General features: G+C 42.4%; 1 protein-coding gene across 2 annotated transcripts; it reads right to left on the reverse strand.

Annotated features, from left to right (window-relative positions):
* Positions 1-238: 238 nt before the first annotated feature.
* Positions 239-14,678, reverse strand: cdh15 (cadherin 15, type 1, M-cadherin (myotubule)). 2 transcript variants are annotated; one of them, XM_031846469.1, is made up of 14 exons: positions 14,424-14,678; positions 7,384-7,539; positions 6,387-6,542; positions 5,724-5,868; positions 4,939-5,120; positions 4,724-4,852; positions 4,426-4,608; positions 3,519-3,763; positions 3,288-3,424; positions 2,879-3,109; positions 2,550-2,789; positions 1,838-1,986; positions 1,525-1,716; positions 239-881 (listed from the first exon to the last, which is right to left on the reverse strand). In XM_031846469.1, the coding sequence occupies exons 1-14, from the start codon at positions 14,472-14,474 to the stop codon at positions 681-683; spliced, it is 2,397 nt and encodes a 798-aa protein (XP_031702329.1). In that variant the 5' UTR covers positions 14,475-14,678; the 3' UTR covers positions 239-680. The 2 variants fall into 2 exon arrangements, with proteins under 2 accessions (XP_031702329.1, XP_031702330.1); XM_031846470.1 differs by lacking the exon at positions 14,424-14,678 and having other exon boundaries at positions 7,384-7,896.
* Between the last annotated feature and the right edge of the window lie 5,791 nt (positions 14,679-20,469).

The following is a 20,469-nucleotide window of genomic DNA, read 5'->3' on the forward strand; positions in this document are numbered from 1 at the left end:
TATATATGTAGGAATGAATTATGTGTAAACCTGGTGCAGCCTGTGAAGAAGGTCACAACAATACACACACTAAATAAAAGATTTACATTTATTCTGTAGACACCGGTAAACTCTAAACAAAAAAACATCATCATTCAAAGTCTACGCCTCCAATCAATTTGATTACAGAATATCGTGTTGTACAATTTGTTTTGTTGAGAAATATATTTTTTCTAAACAGATGCTGGAATGGAGGATAAGAAAAACAAACAAAATGAACATCAAAGTAAATTTACCTTATAAAATAATCACTTATATAAAAAGAAATACATAAAGATTTTTTTTTAGATCTCAGGCTTGTTATGTGCGTCATTATTACTGAGCAAGTGTGAGGATAAACATAACCAGAGATGGACAATCATTTCAACACACATTCTGTGTGCCTTGTAGCACGCACAGCTTCTTTCCTCGTGGCGGATCACATCAACTCACGATTTATACCACAAAACTTTGCAACGAGCCATTTTGCCAGTTGTGTCCAAATGATCCTCAATATAACATTTATTTATCACACTTCAAATCTCGTCCGGGACTAAAATCTTTTCAAATGTGTGCAGGAAAAAACACCACCCGAGGCCTGATCTGTGTCCCTAACTGGTGGTGAGGCACACATGTCTTCTTTCTGCGGGGTGCTGTCCACCTTAACGTGGGTCATACATATTGGCCAGTTTCTGAAAGCGTGGTCCCCAGTCGTTGAGGTAGTCGTAGTCCTGGTCTCCATCAGAGCTGCCTGAAGCAATGGAGCTGAGGCTGCCTGCCAGTGAGCCCCCTCCCTCATAGTCATAGATCAGGGCTGTGTCGTATGGAGGCACATTCGGGTCATTGTCTGCAGCCTCCAGGCCCTGAAGGAAGAAAAATGACAAGCTTTTTATGTTGATGTGATCACACAGCCCCCTCTAGAGTAAAAAATGTGTATTACAACTTAATATATCGCGCTCCCCAAGATCTGAAAACTGATTTTGATGTGTAACATCAGTGATGTCGCCTCTAAGTATATGCACATATATGGCAAAAGAGTTTGACCTATCGATGTAAAATAAAAAACCACACACACTTCTTTGCTATTAGCTGAGCTGCAACTTAGCCAAAGTTCTACAAAGTTGAACCCACCCCCAAAGATGCTCCATGACTAAGATGACGCATTAAAAGCTCCGCCAATAATCTGAAATGGTATACACTTCCTGTCTCCTAAGTGGGCGTGGTCATGGCACGACCACGGTATTATATTTTGCAAACATGGTATATTTACACATCTAACAACCATATTTAGCATTACAAAAATGAGTTAGATGGAACGTTTGCGGACGTTAGTTGCCAGATCTCGCGAGAGTGTGTCTGTCTATCAGGCCTGTTGATTACTGTAAGTGATTTTGATCGTAAATTCATGATTTGTACTTTGATTTTAGGGATGGGTATACCCTTTAAGATAACTACATAATAGTCTGAGATTTTGGAGTATGTTTAGTCACGGTAGAAGCGTCTCACATCATTGATGTAGTCCTCGATATCAGTGGGATCCGCTGGAGGCCTCCGTGGGTAGATGGGTGAGGGCAGGTTATGCGGGGCATCCCTCCTGAGGGGCTGCTTGCCTCGAGGGACACCACACCCTGGGTAGTAGGACCCCGGGGTGGAAGGTGCATCATGGGGATTCCACAGCAGGTCGATGTTAAAAGCGTTCTGCAAGGTTAGAGGAAGAAGCTACAGATTCTGCATGTACTTTCAGGATACAGTGATAAGGTGCATAAACTGGACCACAGGATCGTCCAGACCTCTTGACTCATGGCCTGTGCAGCCTTACCTCGTCCTCTTCACCCCCGCCTTGCTCATCATAGTTGAAGACATTGTCACGAATGTCGTCTTCCGATTCCCCGACTAGCAGACCTGCTCCTTTCTTGATATGGTGGCGTCTCCCGCAGGTGGTCACCGCCACAGCCAAGAGGAGCAGCACTGCGATCCAACAGAGGGAAACCATGAAGTGCTGTTAATCATTGTGTCTACGATTATAGGGCTTCAGCTAACGATTTTTTCCGTTATCAATTTATCTGCCGATTTATCATTTAGTCAATAAAATCTCAGAAAAAAAGTGAAAAATGTCAATCCAAAGTCCAAAGTCACAATCAATAAAGAACCCCAACTGAAAACAACAAAACATTGTCTTGTGTGACAGGTTGAAAACAGCTTTAAAAAGCTGATAGTGAGAGATAGAAAGAGATATCGACTTATCGTCACAGCTCTATTTTTTAGTGCATGATATGATCTAGACAAGGTATTCAAGTTCCAAAATGGGTTGTGTAACATATTTACATGAAGCCTCACTATGGGTTCTGTCTATCAAACTGCAGATGGCATTAAAACAGTTTGTGATTATTTGTAAAATGAACGCCAAAAACGCACATCTTCACGAGTCATTTATTTCAACTGAAAATATCTGAGGTCCTGTTTGCTTTATTCTTGTTTTGCGAAAAAATAAAAAAGTATTTTAAGACCGGACGACTCAAGACGGCACTTACACAGTAGAAGTGCAATGCTGGCCATGATGATGATGAGAGCGATGAAGCTGATTCCCATACTGGAGCCGAACACAGCCCCCGCCTCAGACTTACAATCTCCAAAGGAGTCACAGACACACACGGTGACGTTGACCTGAGCATAAGCGCTCAGAACTGGGATGCCGTAGTCGGACACAAACACCGTGACCGCATACTCTCCTGCCTGCAGCTCTTCGAGGGGCAGAAGCACCGCATGAGTATCTGAAGAGGGAGAGAGTAGTAGTGTGAGGTTAGGAGATTCACGCAAACCCCTCTCACTCCATCCTCACCCCGCAATGCTCTTTCCTTACCGTTGACTTGATTAACAGTCCAGTTGATCGATATGTCATCGGGCATCTCAAAGGTGAAGGGTGCAGCGTGCGGAGGGAGGTCTTCATCCACAGCCGTCAGGACCAGACCAGAACGCCTGCCGCCTGCACCCCGACATACGGTGCCGCTCAGAGGGAAGAGCTGAGGGGGGAAGTCGTTGGTCTCCTTCAGTGTGACGGCCACTGTGGCAGTGGTCGACACACCGCCAGCATCTACACAGGAGAACGCAAATAGACAGCAGTGCCGCATTCAGTTACAACATCTACAACAACAAATGATTTAGCCTTGTCACAACACTTGTCTTTGACTGTTTATCTTTCTGAAAAGTGCAAACAAGTCATTTTTGTTTTTATGAAGAGGTGCAAAACCTGTAAGCATATACAAACTGACCTGTAACCTTGATAACAGCATTGTAGATATTGTGTCGAACGTTTGGAGATCGCATGTTAAAGGTTCTCTTGGCAGTAATGTCTCCCGTGTCTCTGTTGATCTCCAGCCACCTCTCGGGATCTCTGCTAATCTCATACCTGCCACCGAGAGCAGAGTTACAGCTACAGACATATAAACTGTCCAATCACTCTAATCAAATTCATAAAAGCACAAAAATACTCTGCATCGTACCTCAGGTCAGAATTATCAGGGTCAAAGGCGATATTGCTTTTCAGTAACGTCCCAGGAGCCACAGACTCAGGGACCACAATCTGTATGGGGTCCTCCCTGAAAAGTGGAGCTTCATTCTCGTTCACGACAGTCACCACCACCGTAGCGCTGCTTACTGGGAGGTTGGGAGCCTTGTTGCTCAGGCGATTGACATTTTCCACCGTCAGAATCAGGACGTGCTCATCCTGTGCTTCATAATCCAGAGGCTGCATGACAAAAACAGAGCAGAGAAGGCTGTTTGTGGAAGGAAAACGTTGCATGTGGTTGGATAATAAATAATTTACGAACACATAGGAAAAGTCAAATAAGCAATTTTGTTTGAGTAACTTGTAGTTTAAAACTCAACCAATAGAGTGTTGTTCAGTTACAGTATAGCTGAGGGCCTCCAAGCACTTTTTGACCAAGGGCAAACCACCCATTCGGAAAATTCATATTATTGTTGTGCCTGAGAACAGATCAGTCAGTAGGTTTTCCATATAGATACTCTATGGGTAGAAAAAGACGGCACTTTGACTAAGATATGCATCACAACTTTGCATAGTACGTTCCAGAAAACCTAAAATGATTAGGAAATAATGGACCCGTAAAATATAGCATTACCGCAACCACTTCCCCGAGCCATACCCTTAGTGTGTCAGACTCTTTTTGCATGTCTGCAGTGAAAAATATGGAAAAATGACAAACCAGATTAAAGAAAATATAGGGAATCATGAGGTCAGGGTGAGGAACAAAGCTGATAGAAATCATTTGTTTTCTTATCCAATCGTTTGTCAGTGGGACTTTGGATGCATGGTAAAAATGTGTGATGAACACTCTAAAATGATCACAACCCCTCCCTCAAACTCTTCCAGTTAACAGCAGACTGTACCTTCACCACTGTCAGAACGCCCTCGTTGCTGCCAGGATCCGTACTAACGGCAAAGTTGCCTTCAGGGTCGTTGGAAATGGAGTACCTGGCCTCCCAGTTACCCGCTCCACGATCGTCTCTGTCTGTCACATTCACCCGGCCAATCTCATAGTCCTTCCTGTTCTCCACTGCTGACATACTGTACTACACGGTCCACACACAAAACACAGATCAAAAGATTCAACATCCAACTGAACACTAAAGTGATTTAAATAACAACTGAAAATATCCCTCACACATGTTGTTGGCTGAGACTCACCGCGGCAGGGCTGAACTGCGGGGCGTGGTTGTTGATATCAGAAATGTGTATGACTGCCACACCTTCACTTGTTAGTCCCATGCCCCCCATGTCAGCAACCAGCAGTTTTAATCGGAAACTTTTCACCACCTAGGACGGAGCACGGCACATATCAGTGAAATGAACCATACTATAATGATCTGCAGATAAAGTCTGAATGTTAAGCTGAGTTTTACCTCTCGGTCCAGGCCCACGTCTCTGGTGTAGATGGCTCCTGTCTCGTTGTTGATACCAAACATAGTCTTGGTGACAGCGTTGGGCGGAATGCTCTCCTGGCCGATGATAGAGTAGCTCAGATAAGCGTTTTCTGTCATTGGGTCATCTGCATCAGTGGCTGACACCGACATCACCGAGGTGCCTGACAGAAATAATTGAAAGCTTCGGTCAGCTCGATGATTCATAGGTGACTTATGTGCTAAGGCTGCAGGACTTCACTGAAAGGATTTGAAACTTTACAAAACATGTAAAAAGTAAACCCTGCTCTTCTTAGAATGGAATGGATGTGCATCTAGGTGACGGCAATTTACTAACTTGGTTCACATGCAAATCCTTTTGTGTTAGTCGTGATCTGCTGTTGTTGTAAGTGATACCATAATCTGCATTCAAGAACCGGATAACTGTGCAGCCACTGATAAATATCATGTAGGATTTCAGTATGTCGCTTAATAAACCAGAAAACAAGCTGTGAACACAACACTGACATATTTAATCTAAGTTGATTTGGCAAACAGTTGCATATTTACACATGTAAGTCTAACTTCCACTCTCTGTTTTAGCTGTGGTCTGAGCTTAACCAACTCCTGAAGGAACAGAAAGTATGGGGGGAAAGTGTTAGTCAAAGCTACTTTGTAAACTTCTGAAGCTACTTCAGGAAGAAAATGATAAAGAATTGAATGACTTTTTGGAACATCATGGCTCAAGAAGACACGTTTGTAATGCAGTTTGTTATAAATGGATGTACCTGGGACTGAGAACTCAGAGACAGAGCCACCAAACTGGCCCTGGGTGAAGGCGGGTCTGTTGTCGTTCTGATCCAGCACCACTATCTCTATGGTGGTAGGATTCTCTAGTCTCTGTCCACTGGGGGACAGCGCAAAGGCTTTCAGCTACACACAAACACACACACACACACATATACAACAGACAAACAAAAGTCAATGCTCGTAAAAAAATGTTGTTTTTTTTTTGAGATTGTTGTTTCTTACTATTAACTACCGCAAATCTCATGCGTTCCATTTAGGAAAACATCCAACTCTCCCGGTGACTGCGGGTATCTGTGGTGCCTGTACTCAACATGTGCTGGAAATAGCATAAAGACATGTCCAAGAGGTTTGGTTCAACATAACAGGTTGCATCACAGTCATCTGGTCTGAAAGCCTCTGAAGTCTCTCCCAAGATGCCCATAAAAGACCCTAGGAAACTGACCTTTGCCTGTTTATACTAGTGTGAGACATTGATATATGCTTTGAGGCAAAAACATGGACCTAAGCTTCGAAACACGTTGCGTAAGGTCTTATTGATCGCACTGTGGCTTGTGTTAAGTACTTGTGCTTGATTGCGCTCTAAAACACATTTTAAGTGTCTGGGTGATTTAATAATGTTACTCCCACCAATGCTCTCTCACCGTGAAGCTGTTGTATCTTTCTCTGTCCAGCGGCCGCTTGCACCTGATTACTCCGGTTACATCATCGATCTCAAACAGATTCTTGGGCTGCTGGTCCACCCCCGGCCCCTCTAACTTGTAGATCACCTCACCTGTAAAGATTTTGTCCGATTTGATCTAGACAAGAGAGAGGAGATAAAGTTGGTGATCATCACAACCTCATGGGACGGTGGGGGGGGAGGATTTTTAAACCGTATGTCGTAACACCAGATGTGAGTGTGCTGACAGTTAGGGACCTTGAGACAAGCGTGTTTAAACTCACCAGTCTATATTTCATGCATTTCACATATGGTTTTCGCTGCATTTTAATCACCATGTAAAAAGAGGCTGTATATTTCTCCTTGTACGGTATGATTTATACATTAACTGGTCGCCTGTGACAGCATAAACACAACATTACATTTCACAAGCCCTTTGAACACTGGTCTCTGCCGTATGTGATCATCTGTGATGAAGAATTACGATCAGCACTGCATGGCTGTACAGCGCTGTGTTTAACTGGCTCCAGTAGTGTATAAGCGCTATACGGTCAGTCAGCCAGCTCATTGCATTTGCATGATGAGGTTTTGTTCTTCATTTTCATCATAGTCTATGTATTATTATAACTTGCATTATATATATTTATTGTAAGGATTAATTGAACAGGATGTTTATTGGCATGCTGCAAACAAAACTCTTCATTGTATTGGGAGAAATATCTGTATTAGCGTAAGATAAACGTCTGAATACATTTTTGCGTAAAAAGAGGACTGTGGATTTTGTTCCCCATCACTTAAAGGTAAATGTGGAGGGGATCTTTTACTGGCCAGTGTAACCCGGAGGAAGCGAAGCAAGCAATTTAGACAGACTTAACAAATTGTGAACCTATATGTTAAGAACCATTTATACCAGAAAATGACAAAGCAGTTATCCAGTGATGAAATTCTGCTGTGAAAAGCTATACTTCAACACTTTTTACCTGGACAAGGTCTTCAGGAACCTGCTTGCTATTCTCCAGCACTCTGATTGGAGGGATGATCCAGTCCCTCTTCACCCTGACCACTCCCTTTCCTTGATTCCTCCATGGGTAAAGGAACTCTTCCTCTTTGTGACGAGGTTCTGCAGAGCTCCACACCTGAAGGAAACAAGAACAGCGTGAAACTCTCAGAAGAAAGTCACAGGAGCAGTCAGACATGAAGTATATGTTTTGGTTCCAGTTATTCTCCTTCATGGATGACAAATTAGGTCATTATCGATGTTTGCAGCTGTTTAAAACCACGTCAAGAGTCTCCCTCAGCGCTATAACATTCCCAGTGGTCTGCTGGAATGGCTGTGTGCTAGCTGTAGCGCTGAGGCTGTCTGTAATGTGGAATTAATGGGATTGTGCCGGGCATAAGGGTGCAGGGCCACAGCTTCAGGTTTCTCTCACTAATACACGTCTGTGTCAGCTTCCTTTGATCCGTGTGCAAATTCATCTCAGGACGAGGAAACACAAACACCCACACTCATTTCACAAGCCCTCATTCACCGCATTGCTGTCTTGACCATGTTCACACACCCCCCCCCCCCACACACACACACACACACACACACACACAACAGCTGTCGACTATGGATTTAGATCCTGTGCTTTCCCACTCGCATTCCCACTCACACTCACAAATTCCCCTTTATGCTCAGCTCTGCACCTGACTGGGAGTTTGGGATCACCTTACGGATCTGCTCCGTTGTAGGAACAGACACACTCATATACATGCTTTCTCACACGCACACACAGGCTGATATAGTACATGCATGTGCATCAACAAAACACACACCCACCCACCCACCCACCCACTCGCGCGTATACATTTCCGTTAGTTGCTTCCTCTTTCTCTGTGGGAATTCACCGGATTCAGCACGACTTCCCATATGTTTAACAGCTCAAAGGCATACTCCATAGAAGCAGAGATGAATGTAGATGTACTAACTTGCCAAAAAGCTTAGCCTGTAGAAAATTCTAATATCACTAAATCTTGATGGATGACCTGTTTTAGTCATACATAAGCCAAATAATGGATAGAGGATAAATATGTGAGTATTTTGTGAATGGCCTGTGATCCCTGTCTTGTCTCTGGGGGCGGTGATGTGATATACTGATCCTTCGGCATGCTGCTGGACAGTGCAGGGAGGAATGGCAACCATGGCTAGCATCTGCTGGCCAAGTGAGGCTGGAGGGCAGGCTAATCTTGGACTGTTCTATAGTCTCGACCCCTACCAATTTAACTTTTTGTAGCCGTCGTCATCTCCACCCTCACAGTGGTGTTTACACTCACATTCCAGCAGTGCGTGTCACCCGCACAAATTCATCCTTGTAGCCATCTACCGTACTTAAGACATCTGCATATATGAGCTCTCATGGCATTGTGTTCATTCTGCATCGTCACTTAACCTCAACACCAATAACAGCTGCATCCCAGTTGTATTTCCAAGTATAGCACTTTGTAAGTTTGCCTGATTTGCGGCCACTTTGGCCTACATGAGCACCTGCTTCTCACTTTGAGAACGCACACTCAGCGAGGTGCAGACGGCAGACCAGTGTGAGCTTCAATGCAAGTTCATCAGATTTAAAAACACATCGCACAACTCTTCTCCCTCGCACCGTGCTGTAGGCTCCAAATAGGACATTGAAGAATGTGTTAAGGTTAGCCGCAGATTGACTTCAACATTAGGGAAATCCATTAACATGAAGGGATACAAGAGACTTATATACCGTGTAAAAATGAAATATGGTCAGAACTACTTTGTATTTAACAAGAGATCACAGTCATGGTAGTGGCGCCTTTGGGCTGTACTAACTTCTGATAAATCTTAGGTCAGTGTGTTAGCATGCTAACATTTACTAATAAGCTCTAAGCAAGACTAAAGTTGAGGATGATGGGAAATCATTAGTTTTGCAGAAATTTGGTCATAAACCAAAGTATTGGACTCAAGAATGTTTGACCTGGTGATGGCCGAGAGGATAAGGGACCATCAAAGTTATTACAGTTCATCCTGAGGAGTTTGTGAATGTGTGTACTACATTTCATAACAGTCCATCCCATACTTAGTCGAGACATTTCACTCAAAACTCCAAACGTTAACCTCAGGGTGCCGCTGCAGGAAAAGTCAGAGGATCACCAAAGTCATTAGGAGACATAATCTGTGGATCATGAGCGTCTGAAACAACATGGCAATCTATCAGATTGTTGACAAAACACGTCACTACAGTAAGAAACATAAATGTCAACCTATTGGTGGAACTAGTGGAAAAGTCAGGGAATCATTAAAGTCGGTAAGATTTATGGATATTTGTACCAAATTTAATATAGATATTTTAGACCAAAGTAGTGGACCGACGGATGGACTGACCGATAGTACGGTAGATTCGACCATTTTCAAAATCGGTTGTAATGTTTTTTTTTTGTATTCATGATTTGAATTTCTCTTGTGAATTTCTGTGTTCACAAGGAGTGAATATCATTAGTATTCTGTCAAAACCTTAATATGATGATGGTCGTGGATCTATGCATCACACAACTGATCAATGGACCACATAGAGCTTCAGGAAACTGGAAACAAGCTCAGACACCATCCTGATGAATGCAAGAAATACACAAAACGTTTGGTAAATAAAGCAGTTAAAGTTCTGCTGCATGTTTTTAAGTTTGATGGACTAACGTGACCACCTTCACGGTTGCAGTAAGGCTGAAGGAAACCACAATGCCATGTTAGAGCTTTTCCAAATGATAAAACATGAACAGACCAGATAAGAAAGAACATTTTATGAATTTGCACACTTCTTTTTCACGCACATCAGTCTCTTGTTCTGACCCTTCAATCTGAGCTAAAAAAAGACTCTGTGTGTTGGATTCTGGCTCCACCAAGTATCTACCACTGTTCTAATGTTGTTACCAGACCAGGACGCAATAACACCAAAGTGTCATGTTGCCAATTAGCCCGGTGAGTGCCTTTTCTGACAGGCTGAGCAATGACACCACACACAGATGAACTGTTTTAGAAGCTTTTCCCAGATACTTTTACAGCTTGGCCTTTCACCTCGCGCCCTCACAGAAGTATGGACAGCTTGTTTGGGGGACGACATTGCCCTCTCAGAAGAACCGTAAAGCACTCTGTTTGAGTGTTTACGGAGCACGAGAAAGTTCGATTCTACCTCTCTGATGACGGCTTTGCAGAACAAAAGTCTACTGTCACATTACACAATAGTATTCTGGTTTATTTAAATCAAGAGAGGTGCACTACGTTTCAATCTGTATCACAGTAAGTGTGCTTAGATTTTCAATCTGCCCTTTTTATTTATGTATAGGCCTGAAATGTAACAAATTATACCAGTTTGTCAGGCTTGCCGTCACATTTTCTTCTGCCATCTAGTAACATTTATTTAAAAGCAACCCCTCTGAGAAAATCCACCATAGCTACATGTGTAGAAGAGTATATATCACTTTTTGTCTCTGTACCAAATCTCTGTTGGCCGGAGTGTCTCCTCACCAGACATGTTTGAGTGGAACAGTCGTTGAAATAGCTCAAGAACTCTTGTGCAGCCGAAAAGGAATGCCTGCAACATTCCTGGTGGTCCCTTCGGGCAACGGGGTTAGAGGTCGCACAGGTGTCCCTCTGGTCACTTCTGTTACTGGACATTCAACCAGTCAGTCACCAACAGTCCTGGTCCCACACCCCTAATCCCTGCTAAGTCATGACAGCCTGGCATGGGTATAGACAGTCTATTTATGGTGCCACTACAAGTATGAGTCCCCCTCAGAGCAGACGTCTGAGCTCTAGTAATGCTGAGCAAGGTTATAATATTAACTAAGACTAAAAGAAGGACTCATTAAACATGGAGTTACTGAAAAAAAACGTCATCTGGCAACTATCTGGATTAAATTAAAGATAATTATATAATGTATTTATTAAATAGAGCATGGGGGAAAATCACATTGATGTGAAGAGGCAGTCATTTACTACCAATAAAGTGATGAACTGTCTCTTTCCTCCACTCACCCAGTATATCATGCTGTTGGGAGAAACAATACTGAAACCCACAGTACTTTAAGTTTGAGAGATCCCGAAGTTTCCACAGGTACGGAATTAATTTGTAGAAATGCTAAATGTGCAAATTATGAAGTCTTGGGTTTAAATATTTCCCTCAATGTAGGTACCATAAGAAAATGTAGGAACATACAGTATGTTACATTAAAAAAATAAAATAAAGAAACTTAGAGAAAAACTTCAATGAAAAAGGGAGTTTAAGGGGTAAATAGAAACACGTATACATTGAAAAGTAATATCTTTACCCATTTAAAAACATGCGTTGACTGTCTTTTTGTGGTGACTGCCTTTTAAACACCTTTACATGAGTTCATTAACTTATTCATGGGGGATACATAATGTGACAAACCCATCAAAACATTGCTGCTTATTCTTGTGCATGACCTCTTAAACAACAACTGTCATCACTTGGTCTTCCGTGTCTCAGTCCATAAAAAAAAGGAAAGGACTTCACCGTTCTGACTATCTTTAATGATCTGGAAGTTGCCTCTCTACCCTTTGCTCCCTCTGTAACTGTAGTCAGTGTAAAACAGCCGACAGGTATCCACACCCAGCAGGACCTGTGATTCGGACTCTAAATCCTCTGACTGATTGTTTCCGACGAGTGAGACCTCAGAGGCAGCTGGCCGCTGCTACAGACTCTTGATTTGTACTCGATTTCATGGTTCAGAAACGTCCCACTCCTCTTTCCACGAGGGGGATTACAGAGCGGGACAAATGGCATCACGTATGCATCTGGGAACAGCTGTGGCTGCTGCTCACTCCTCAACACAACATACACCCAGCAGGCCGGTTCAAAACAACACCAGCTCACTGAAAATTAAAAGAGAACAACTGAAAGCTATCAGGTTACACTGATCGAAGCCTTTGGATTGGATTGACAGCTGTTGATCGTTAAATTAATTGAAAAAACAAAGTAACACATTTTGGCCACGTGCAACCTACAAAGAAGATGTGTGCATTCCGTGCAGTGATACAGCAGGTAAAAGCACAATTAATCTGGTTTGTGCAACTTTTGTTTAGCAGGTAGCAATTTGTCCTCTTTCAACATGGAGAAAAAAAGCGACTCAAGAGTCTGTAAAAGGCCACTATTAATGATGACGATTCAACCATCAGAGGAATACTCCACCAACCAGTGGCAGAAAACTAAATGAAAAAGGGCACCAGCTGCATGCAGTGGGGCACCAGCGTGGAGACAGTTTTATGGCATGTAGGGCAGCCTATACTGTTTTCTCCATTTAGGGGTGCCAATTAGTGCACTTTATCATGTTTTATCCACAATAGGGGCATACAAGAGCGCACTTTTGCTATCTATTTTGAACATAAGGGCACACGTTGCTCAACAGTCTTGAAAGGTATAGCTTTGAAATGTTTATAGCTTGTTTATTAGTGGAGGTTTGGATTCACTGCAGTTTTAATGGATTCCAATGGCTCACCTGAAGAAAGTGTACTTAGCATTTTATTGGTAAAGTGAGGACTGGTTGGAATGGATTTAGATGTTTTGATGCTTGTGTTTTTGCTCTGATGTTGGGATACCATACGGGTCCACTAACTCTGCTGTTCCATGTGAAAGAGTCAGGTAGAAACTTCTCAGAGCCACCTTTCAAGCCTCCACTATTTCAAACTCAAAAGATAAGTGGGGCAGATTGATCGTATGTAATACAAAGGACAAAGAGTCAGTTTTTGTCTGTGGTTTTTGTCTTGGGCTTGTAACATCTTTGGCATTTGAAGATGCAGTTTAACCCCATATCTGCCTCAGCACACAGAGCTTAAGCAGTTCTCCAATATCTGCATTCAGCCTGTGGACTGCTGGACCTTAAGGTCATACTTCAGGGTTTACAGCTCTTTCAAGTCACACACAGTGTTATTTATTCATGTTTGTATGATAGGTCATGAGTAAAATTATTCATGAGGTCCTGAAGATTTGACCGAAACATCTTTTGTGTAATGTCATTAGGGGCTTAGACCTCACTGTGACCATGTAGAAAAGATACAACACAGATTTTGATTGATTTTTTTCCACCATAAATTAGTCAGAGAATATGAACATGAACCAGAAAAGCAGAATACATTCACCATGAAGGCTTTCAACCACACAGATACTGAAAAGTCGCTGTAACTTTTAACAATCGACAAGGCCAGACACTTCCCAGATTGAGAAGATCTGAATTATTCATTTCCGCAGCTACAAAGCATCTGCAACATTTACAATGAATTATAGAGCACATCGTAGCAAGACTTCGCTCACGAATCACCAGAGCCAACTCACTCACTCACCCTCCCAACCTGGGCTCCATTACTTCTCCAAACAGAGAGAAAGACTGATGGTGGTTGGAAGTGCTGTTGGTAATATGTCAGTTTACATTGTCATCCATTTTGGATCTCATAATGGCGTCTGTTGACAGGGGCCACTAATGATGCCCTGAGCCTTGTGTACACATCTGGGGTCTCGTCCTCCTCAAAACACTTCATCACCCTCTTTCCAACCAGGATGAAATGTTTAGATCAGCTGATTGCAGAGCCAGTTTAGTGCCTCGATTGCTGTTTTGTTGAAAACATCACTCAGGTAAAAACATAAACTGTATATTTGAAGAGTGGGGCAGCTATAGGTTATGCTCCAACCAAGATGACACTCTGAAGGGCAGGAAGTCTTGGGGGGGGCTTGTAGTACACACTAGAGCTCAAGTGCAAGTGGAATACCTTTACAGCAGCCTAGCCAATCGGTTCATCACCTGTTGTGGCCCTTTTCATAGCAATCAGAAAGTGGAGACTCTATTACTCAGACACTTGTGCTCCAAGTTATTTTCTAGAGTCAAGAGTTAAACTAAATCAACAACTGAAGATAATATTGTCCGCAAAACACAGAATACAAACACAAAAAGTACATATTTTGTTCCTTTTAGTTAACAGCAGCTATGAAGAGATTTTTCTTACCTGACAAAGCAGAGTTCCCAGCACACACAATATCAACATCCGTACAGCCATCCTCAGTACTGCACTCAGAAGCTCAGTATGAACAGACCTCTGGTGACTGAAAGATCTGATGCTCCTCCACTAAGAACTGGGCTCCTGAGTGGCTCTACTGGGCAAAAAAAGGCCAAACTCTCCAACCCTGAAACCTTCCCCACGCTTTCCTTCTCTCTATCCTCTTGCAGTCTCTCTCTCTCTCCCTCTTTTCCTCTGCCGGTGTTTGTCTCTCACGGCTCCTCCCTGTCCATAGCTGGGGTATGTATCACAGTCGTGGGGTAAGGGTTAGAATTTCACCAGCAGCCCTCCCATGTACCCCAGCACATGTGCTGTCACTCACAGGCCGATGAGAGAAAGAAAGAGACAGAGAGAGAGAGAGAGAGAGAGAGAGAGAGAGACGGAGAGAGCGAGAGAGAGAGACAGAGAGAAGCAGGGCAGCTGTTGGTGGTGTAGACAGAAACAGTCTACACCATTTAAAAGTAAGTAAACCGTAACACTTTATAAAAGAATTGTGCTTTACAGAGAGACAAGAACATATGTAAAATACGGACACATACAAAGTAGAAAATATGTAATTATAAACAGGTTTTCAGTTTACAATGATGTCAAACAGAAAAGCAGAAATGGGAACAAACAGAAGCTGAAACCAGAGTATGTTTGATATTTATTTGTGTAAAGAAATACTCACTTATCAAACAATGAATGAATTAAAAAAACGATTTTCTGTCTATCGACTAATCAATCAATCGACTCATTCAGCCTTACACAACATTATTTTGTAACTCGCAAACACATCCAAAGCACAACTTTTTTGAATTTCTACTGAAAAGATTTGAAAGCAAATTCCCATCTTCACTCATGCTAAGCTACCACGACCGACCATTTACAGTTTTTGTTCGATCTGAAAAACTGCCAATGATGTCAATCTTAGAAATAAATTGCCACAAAAATCAATTCAACTGCTCCTTGACCACACAGAAGTCTTTTGATATCGGTTGCTGCCACACTGAGAGGAAAACAGAAATTGAAACATTTCGTTTACAGCCCTCACTACACTCCACAACACACTGTCTTGTTTAAAGCCTTAAAGCACTTGCTTTCTTCTTAAATCCGTCTTGTCCGGATCAACCTTCATGTCGTAACCTCGCTGTCCGAAGCGGTCTGTGTCGTGTCCTCACGCATTCACAACATTCAGCCAGAACTCTTTGATCTGCTGCTATTTTGAACACTCGTGTCAAAGCAGACGATGAAGATCTATTGTGCTCAATGGGCGATGTCAAAGCAGAGATTGACGCGTCTGCGATGCTTGAAATTTGACGGAAACACCGCCATGAGTGACGACGTACGAGTGTTTTAGTCGACCACCTTCCGTTGCAAGAAGAGGTGGTTGTTGTCCAGAAACAGAGTGAGAAAGTTAGTTTGCTTTATATGTTCTCAACCTGCAGGAAAGATGTGTTTGGCATTAGGAGACGGTCAGATCTCCTAAGTTCTACTTTCGACACCCTATCAGCAAGTCTGTCCTGAAGGTCAAAGGTCGATACGGATCTTTAGAAAGTAAACAACTTCGAACAACGCTGGCGTCCCTCTCAGATACACTCCTTTACTTGTGGCACAGACACCTATTCATGTTGAAAACCAACAGTGAAGACTAACATTAGGCATCACAGTTACAAACAAGGAATCAGCCACGCAAATAAAACTCTCCGAGTTATGAATGCATGAGATACTGTTGATACTACAGTCTAGAAACGCTCATGTTAGAAACTAGAGCAGTGAAATAATTGAGTGCATTGGCATGATGACTGTGCTGAGTGGGTGTCGGCATGCGTCCATGTGTTGTGTGTCCATGAGTGTGTGTTCTGGTATAAAGGGGTGATTTTACAGCACCTGTCTCTGTCATTTCAGACAGAGGCAGTTGGCAGGAGGCGCCCTGATGTTTCTCTTCTTTCACCACACGCACACACATACGCGCACACACACACACACACACACACACACACACACACACACACAGTCATGCCAGAGCACATGCACACATTTCATGTGGTGCCGGAAGGATGTAACGCGCCCATTGGCTAGTCTTCATCTGTGTTTCTGTAAAAGGGATTCATGAGTGTGTCTTGTAAATAAAACGAGTTTCAAAGATGATGCTGAAGTTTAAAAGATTACTGAAACCTTTTCTTAAACCCTGCCTGCAGAGACAGAGACGGCGCTCTGCTGCTCACTGCTGGCAGCAACAACAACTCACAGTAACTCAGAAAGATCAGTTGATTGATTACAGCGGGAGAAGCAGCCTATTAAAACTAAAAGTGTAGCAATGATGGAAACTACCATTAAAATATCCTGATCGCTAGTTTTACATCGCTATATTATTGAATCAAATACAATTCATTACATTTTTGTTCGCTTGGGAACAGCAGAACAAGTTGTTCATGTAAACAAAACTTCAGTGGTGGAATGTAACTCTAATACTGTACTTATGTACAATTTTAAGGTACTTGTACTTTAATATCTATAAACAGATTCCGCATTCACATGCAGAGTCGGTAGGCAGCAGGACTATATTTTGGTATCGGAGGTGTTCTGGTTTCCGTTTGTAGTTCGAGTATTATTGACCAATCACAATGGAGCAGGCTTTGGCTGAATGCAGGAAAAAAGCAAGAGGAGATTCAGATAAAATATCAGATCAAGATTTGACAAGCAAAACATAGTCGTTTATAAAATATGACACATAGGAACAACAAATACTGCATAATAAATACATTTACTTTTGATACTCAAAGTTAATTTTGCTTTGCTTGCACTTTTGTAACGTTACTTGTTTTACTTGACTTTACTATTTTCTTGTCTTCTCTTGTATAAAACCTTCCACAGTATATAAACTTAATTTAAAATTTGACCGGGATTGGTGCGCTGCAATGCCTTGAGCTCTCTAGGTCACTGTACTTGCTAGTAATACAGCTCATCTTCTGGTACTGCAGTTTAAGTCATTCAGGAAGAAAGGAAGACCTAATCCAGCGAGTGAGAGTTTTTTTTAGCCAAGTCAGTTAACAATTCAAAGTATTTTACAGTTTGGACAATATCATTGCAATTTATGGATATTGCAAACTACACATGTTCATTACATAGGAAGAAAGACGACGTGCAAAAGCAGAATTTGTGCACTGCACCACAATTACTGAGGACTCTCTGACCCAGTAGAAGACGAAATGAGATGTTGAGTTTCAAAGGCTTTTTGATGCAGGGTCCCACTGAGGCGATAATAGCTGAGAAGACTTGCGGTGCTCTTGAAGCTGTAGTCAGATCCCTATACACACAATACTCCTCTGAACATTCAGGTGGCTCGAAGCCCCACTGATCAGGAAATAGGGAACCCAACCTAGCCGTCTGGCTCACCAGGGAGACAGTAAGACAATTATTGATGATCGGAGGGGGGCAGAGGAAACCTGTACTTTTCACTCTATATCACAATGACAGGGACACTGGGGAACCATCTGGAAATACACTATTATTAGTCATAATGTCATAAGTTGATCTGCTTTAAAAAAAGAACAAATAATATAAGATCTAGATAATATTATTTATGATTCTTCTAACATAGCTTAATGTGGAAAATTCTCAGTTTTCGCAGTATGAGGACAACTCTCCTCCTTAAGGGTTGCTTCACTTTGTGGATGCTTCAGCTTGTGTCTCTTGATGTTTGTCTGGGAACGAGTAATTCAACCATTCCTTGTGTTGAAAATTCAATACTTCATGCTTGTCTTATAATTTTGTTCAATAACAAAATATATTGGAAAACCCCTTCTACAGGACAGCTAATGCAACTCGACTTATGTCCTACTTTATTTTAGGGTTATTACTACGGTTCTGTTGGCCTGCTTGCCACCTCGACAGGAAGTCAGTTCCAGTGCCAACAAAGTATTACAGGCTCTAAGCGGCTAATTGGGCCAAAGCTCTCACACCTTTTGAAGAGCATTGCAAAGCACTCAAATCATTTCTGCATGTATAATGTAGAAACTGTCATCATCAGTGTGACTCATCGATCGGCTGCCAAAACATTTGCCATAGTTGCAGTTTTGCAAAACGTTGCAAATTTGTTGAACGACGGGTATCACACGTTCAAATAAAGTTTTGTTTAATTTGTGCATTAATGCTTTTAAAATACACTCATGTCCTGTCATATTCCATTTCTATATTAAATGACCTGCAGTAAATGTTGCATTTTTCAGGAACAGTTTGCATTGACGAGCAGAGAAACCGTGTTTATCGTCTGTTGTCCCCGTACAGATGTTAAAGGGCTTCATAGAAACTAAATGTATTACTCGAAGCTATGAAATTGTCTCATTTACATAAAATCAAAACGGCAAAAAATATTTTTGTATTTGGAAAATAACAACCCAATTAAACAAATGAATAAATAAAAAGCTAAAAAGTTAGAAAGTAGTTATTTTTTATCACGGGAGAGTGAATAAGACATTACTTTGCATCAGTTTGTCAGTTTCGACTGTTGACTTCTATCCATGTATTTTTTCTGTGCCTTTGGTTTTGACGGCAACATTTTCTTTTTGCAGCAGACGTTGTGACTCTAAACACCTGAAGAGGGCAGTGTTACATCAGGTAAGCATTCAGCTGGAGAGCAGCGGACAGACAGGAAACACATGAGACGTGAAGGTTTGTCTAACAAGAGATCCGTCTGAAGAATAGAACAAATAATGACCCTGAGGATGACTGACTCACAATGCAACACTTGAGGCAGCAAAACATCACGGACACAAAAGCCTTTGTGTCATGCAGCAACTATACACCAAATACAAAAATGATGATAATAGTCTCTGCATTATAGTCAGCTAATGAAATTGTTTTCTATAATGTCTCTGACCGTGTATCTGCCTTCAACTGATTTACATATCCGTAAATGTCTTTGACAGTGCGGGAAAACAACAGCGACTGGAAAGCCTCGAAACAGCCCAATGCAACATTTCCCGAGGTGAGTGTCTGAGAGTGGGAGGTGGTTGGGTTACTGCAGCTCTGCCTTCGCCCCAGTCAGCCTCCACCGTGGTGGGTTGCCAATTAGAGCCAACACGTATGACACACTTGACTCCCCCGCTTGAACCATGGCTGGAGATAATAGGCCTCTTCCTGCAGCTCAATCGATGGCATACTGTCCCAGGGTGGATGTCTAGTGTACACACACACGCACGCACACACACACACACACGCACGCACACAAAAGTAACTCTTTCTTTCCCTCTTATCTGTCACATAGTTGAATGTGAGCTTTCTGTTTCTTACACTTACACACACACACACACACACACACACTAAAGCTTTCTGCTCTTTCTTTCTTTTTTTTTTTTTTTTTCAGACCACAAACAATAACTTCCAACCAGACAAATTGACCTCATTATTCACAGTGAGATAAGAAACTAGTGCAAAAAGAAGCAACCTTGATGCACAGTGAAATTATGGGTACATAAATAGCTAATCCTTCTGCTTAGTGTGTTCATACGTCAAGGTAACCCCACAGGAGGCGTCCGGGCTGTGTGAGGGCACCTGAGTCATGGGGATTACAGACATTAGGGTAATGGATATCTGCTGTGAGCGGTAATAGGCAGTCACCTTGCGTGAACTTGCTCTCGGTAGTCCAGTCTCGACATTGTTGCTTCTGACTTGCATCTTGATTTGGTTGTTAGACCTTGGTTATCGATACGGCGGGGTCATAGCTGGCTAAGCAGGAGCATAAACATTGCATCAGTACAAATTCTTCGAGCTGTGTGTGATGCAAACCCACGCATATAACAGTATCCCCTCAGTGCTGAGACCCTGATGCTCACTTTCTCTGGAAGAAATGTGTGTGGAAGTGTGCGTTTCTGTGTGTTTGTCTCATCGGTTTTGTGTACGTATGTAGTCGAAAAATGAGCAAAGGGAGAGGAGCGTTTGGGAGTCAGTGCTGCTCTTTGCATGGCCGGGGGAGGAGAGATGGAGAGAGGAGAAGCAGTTAAGAGGCGGAGAA

This window comes from Anarrhichthys ocellatus, unplaced genomic scaffold (assembly GCF_004355925.1).
Source record: "Anarrhichthys ocellatus isolate YVR2014 unplaced genomic scaffold, GSC_Weel_1.0 scaffold6, whole genome shotgun sequence".
In the NCBI taxonomy this organism is placed as follows: domain Eukaryota; kingdom Metazoa; phylum Chordata; class Actinopteri; order Perciformes; family Anarhichadidae; genus Anarrhichthys; species Anarrhichthys ocellatus.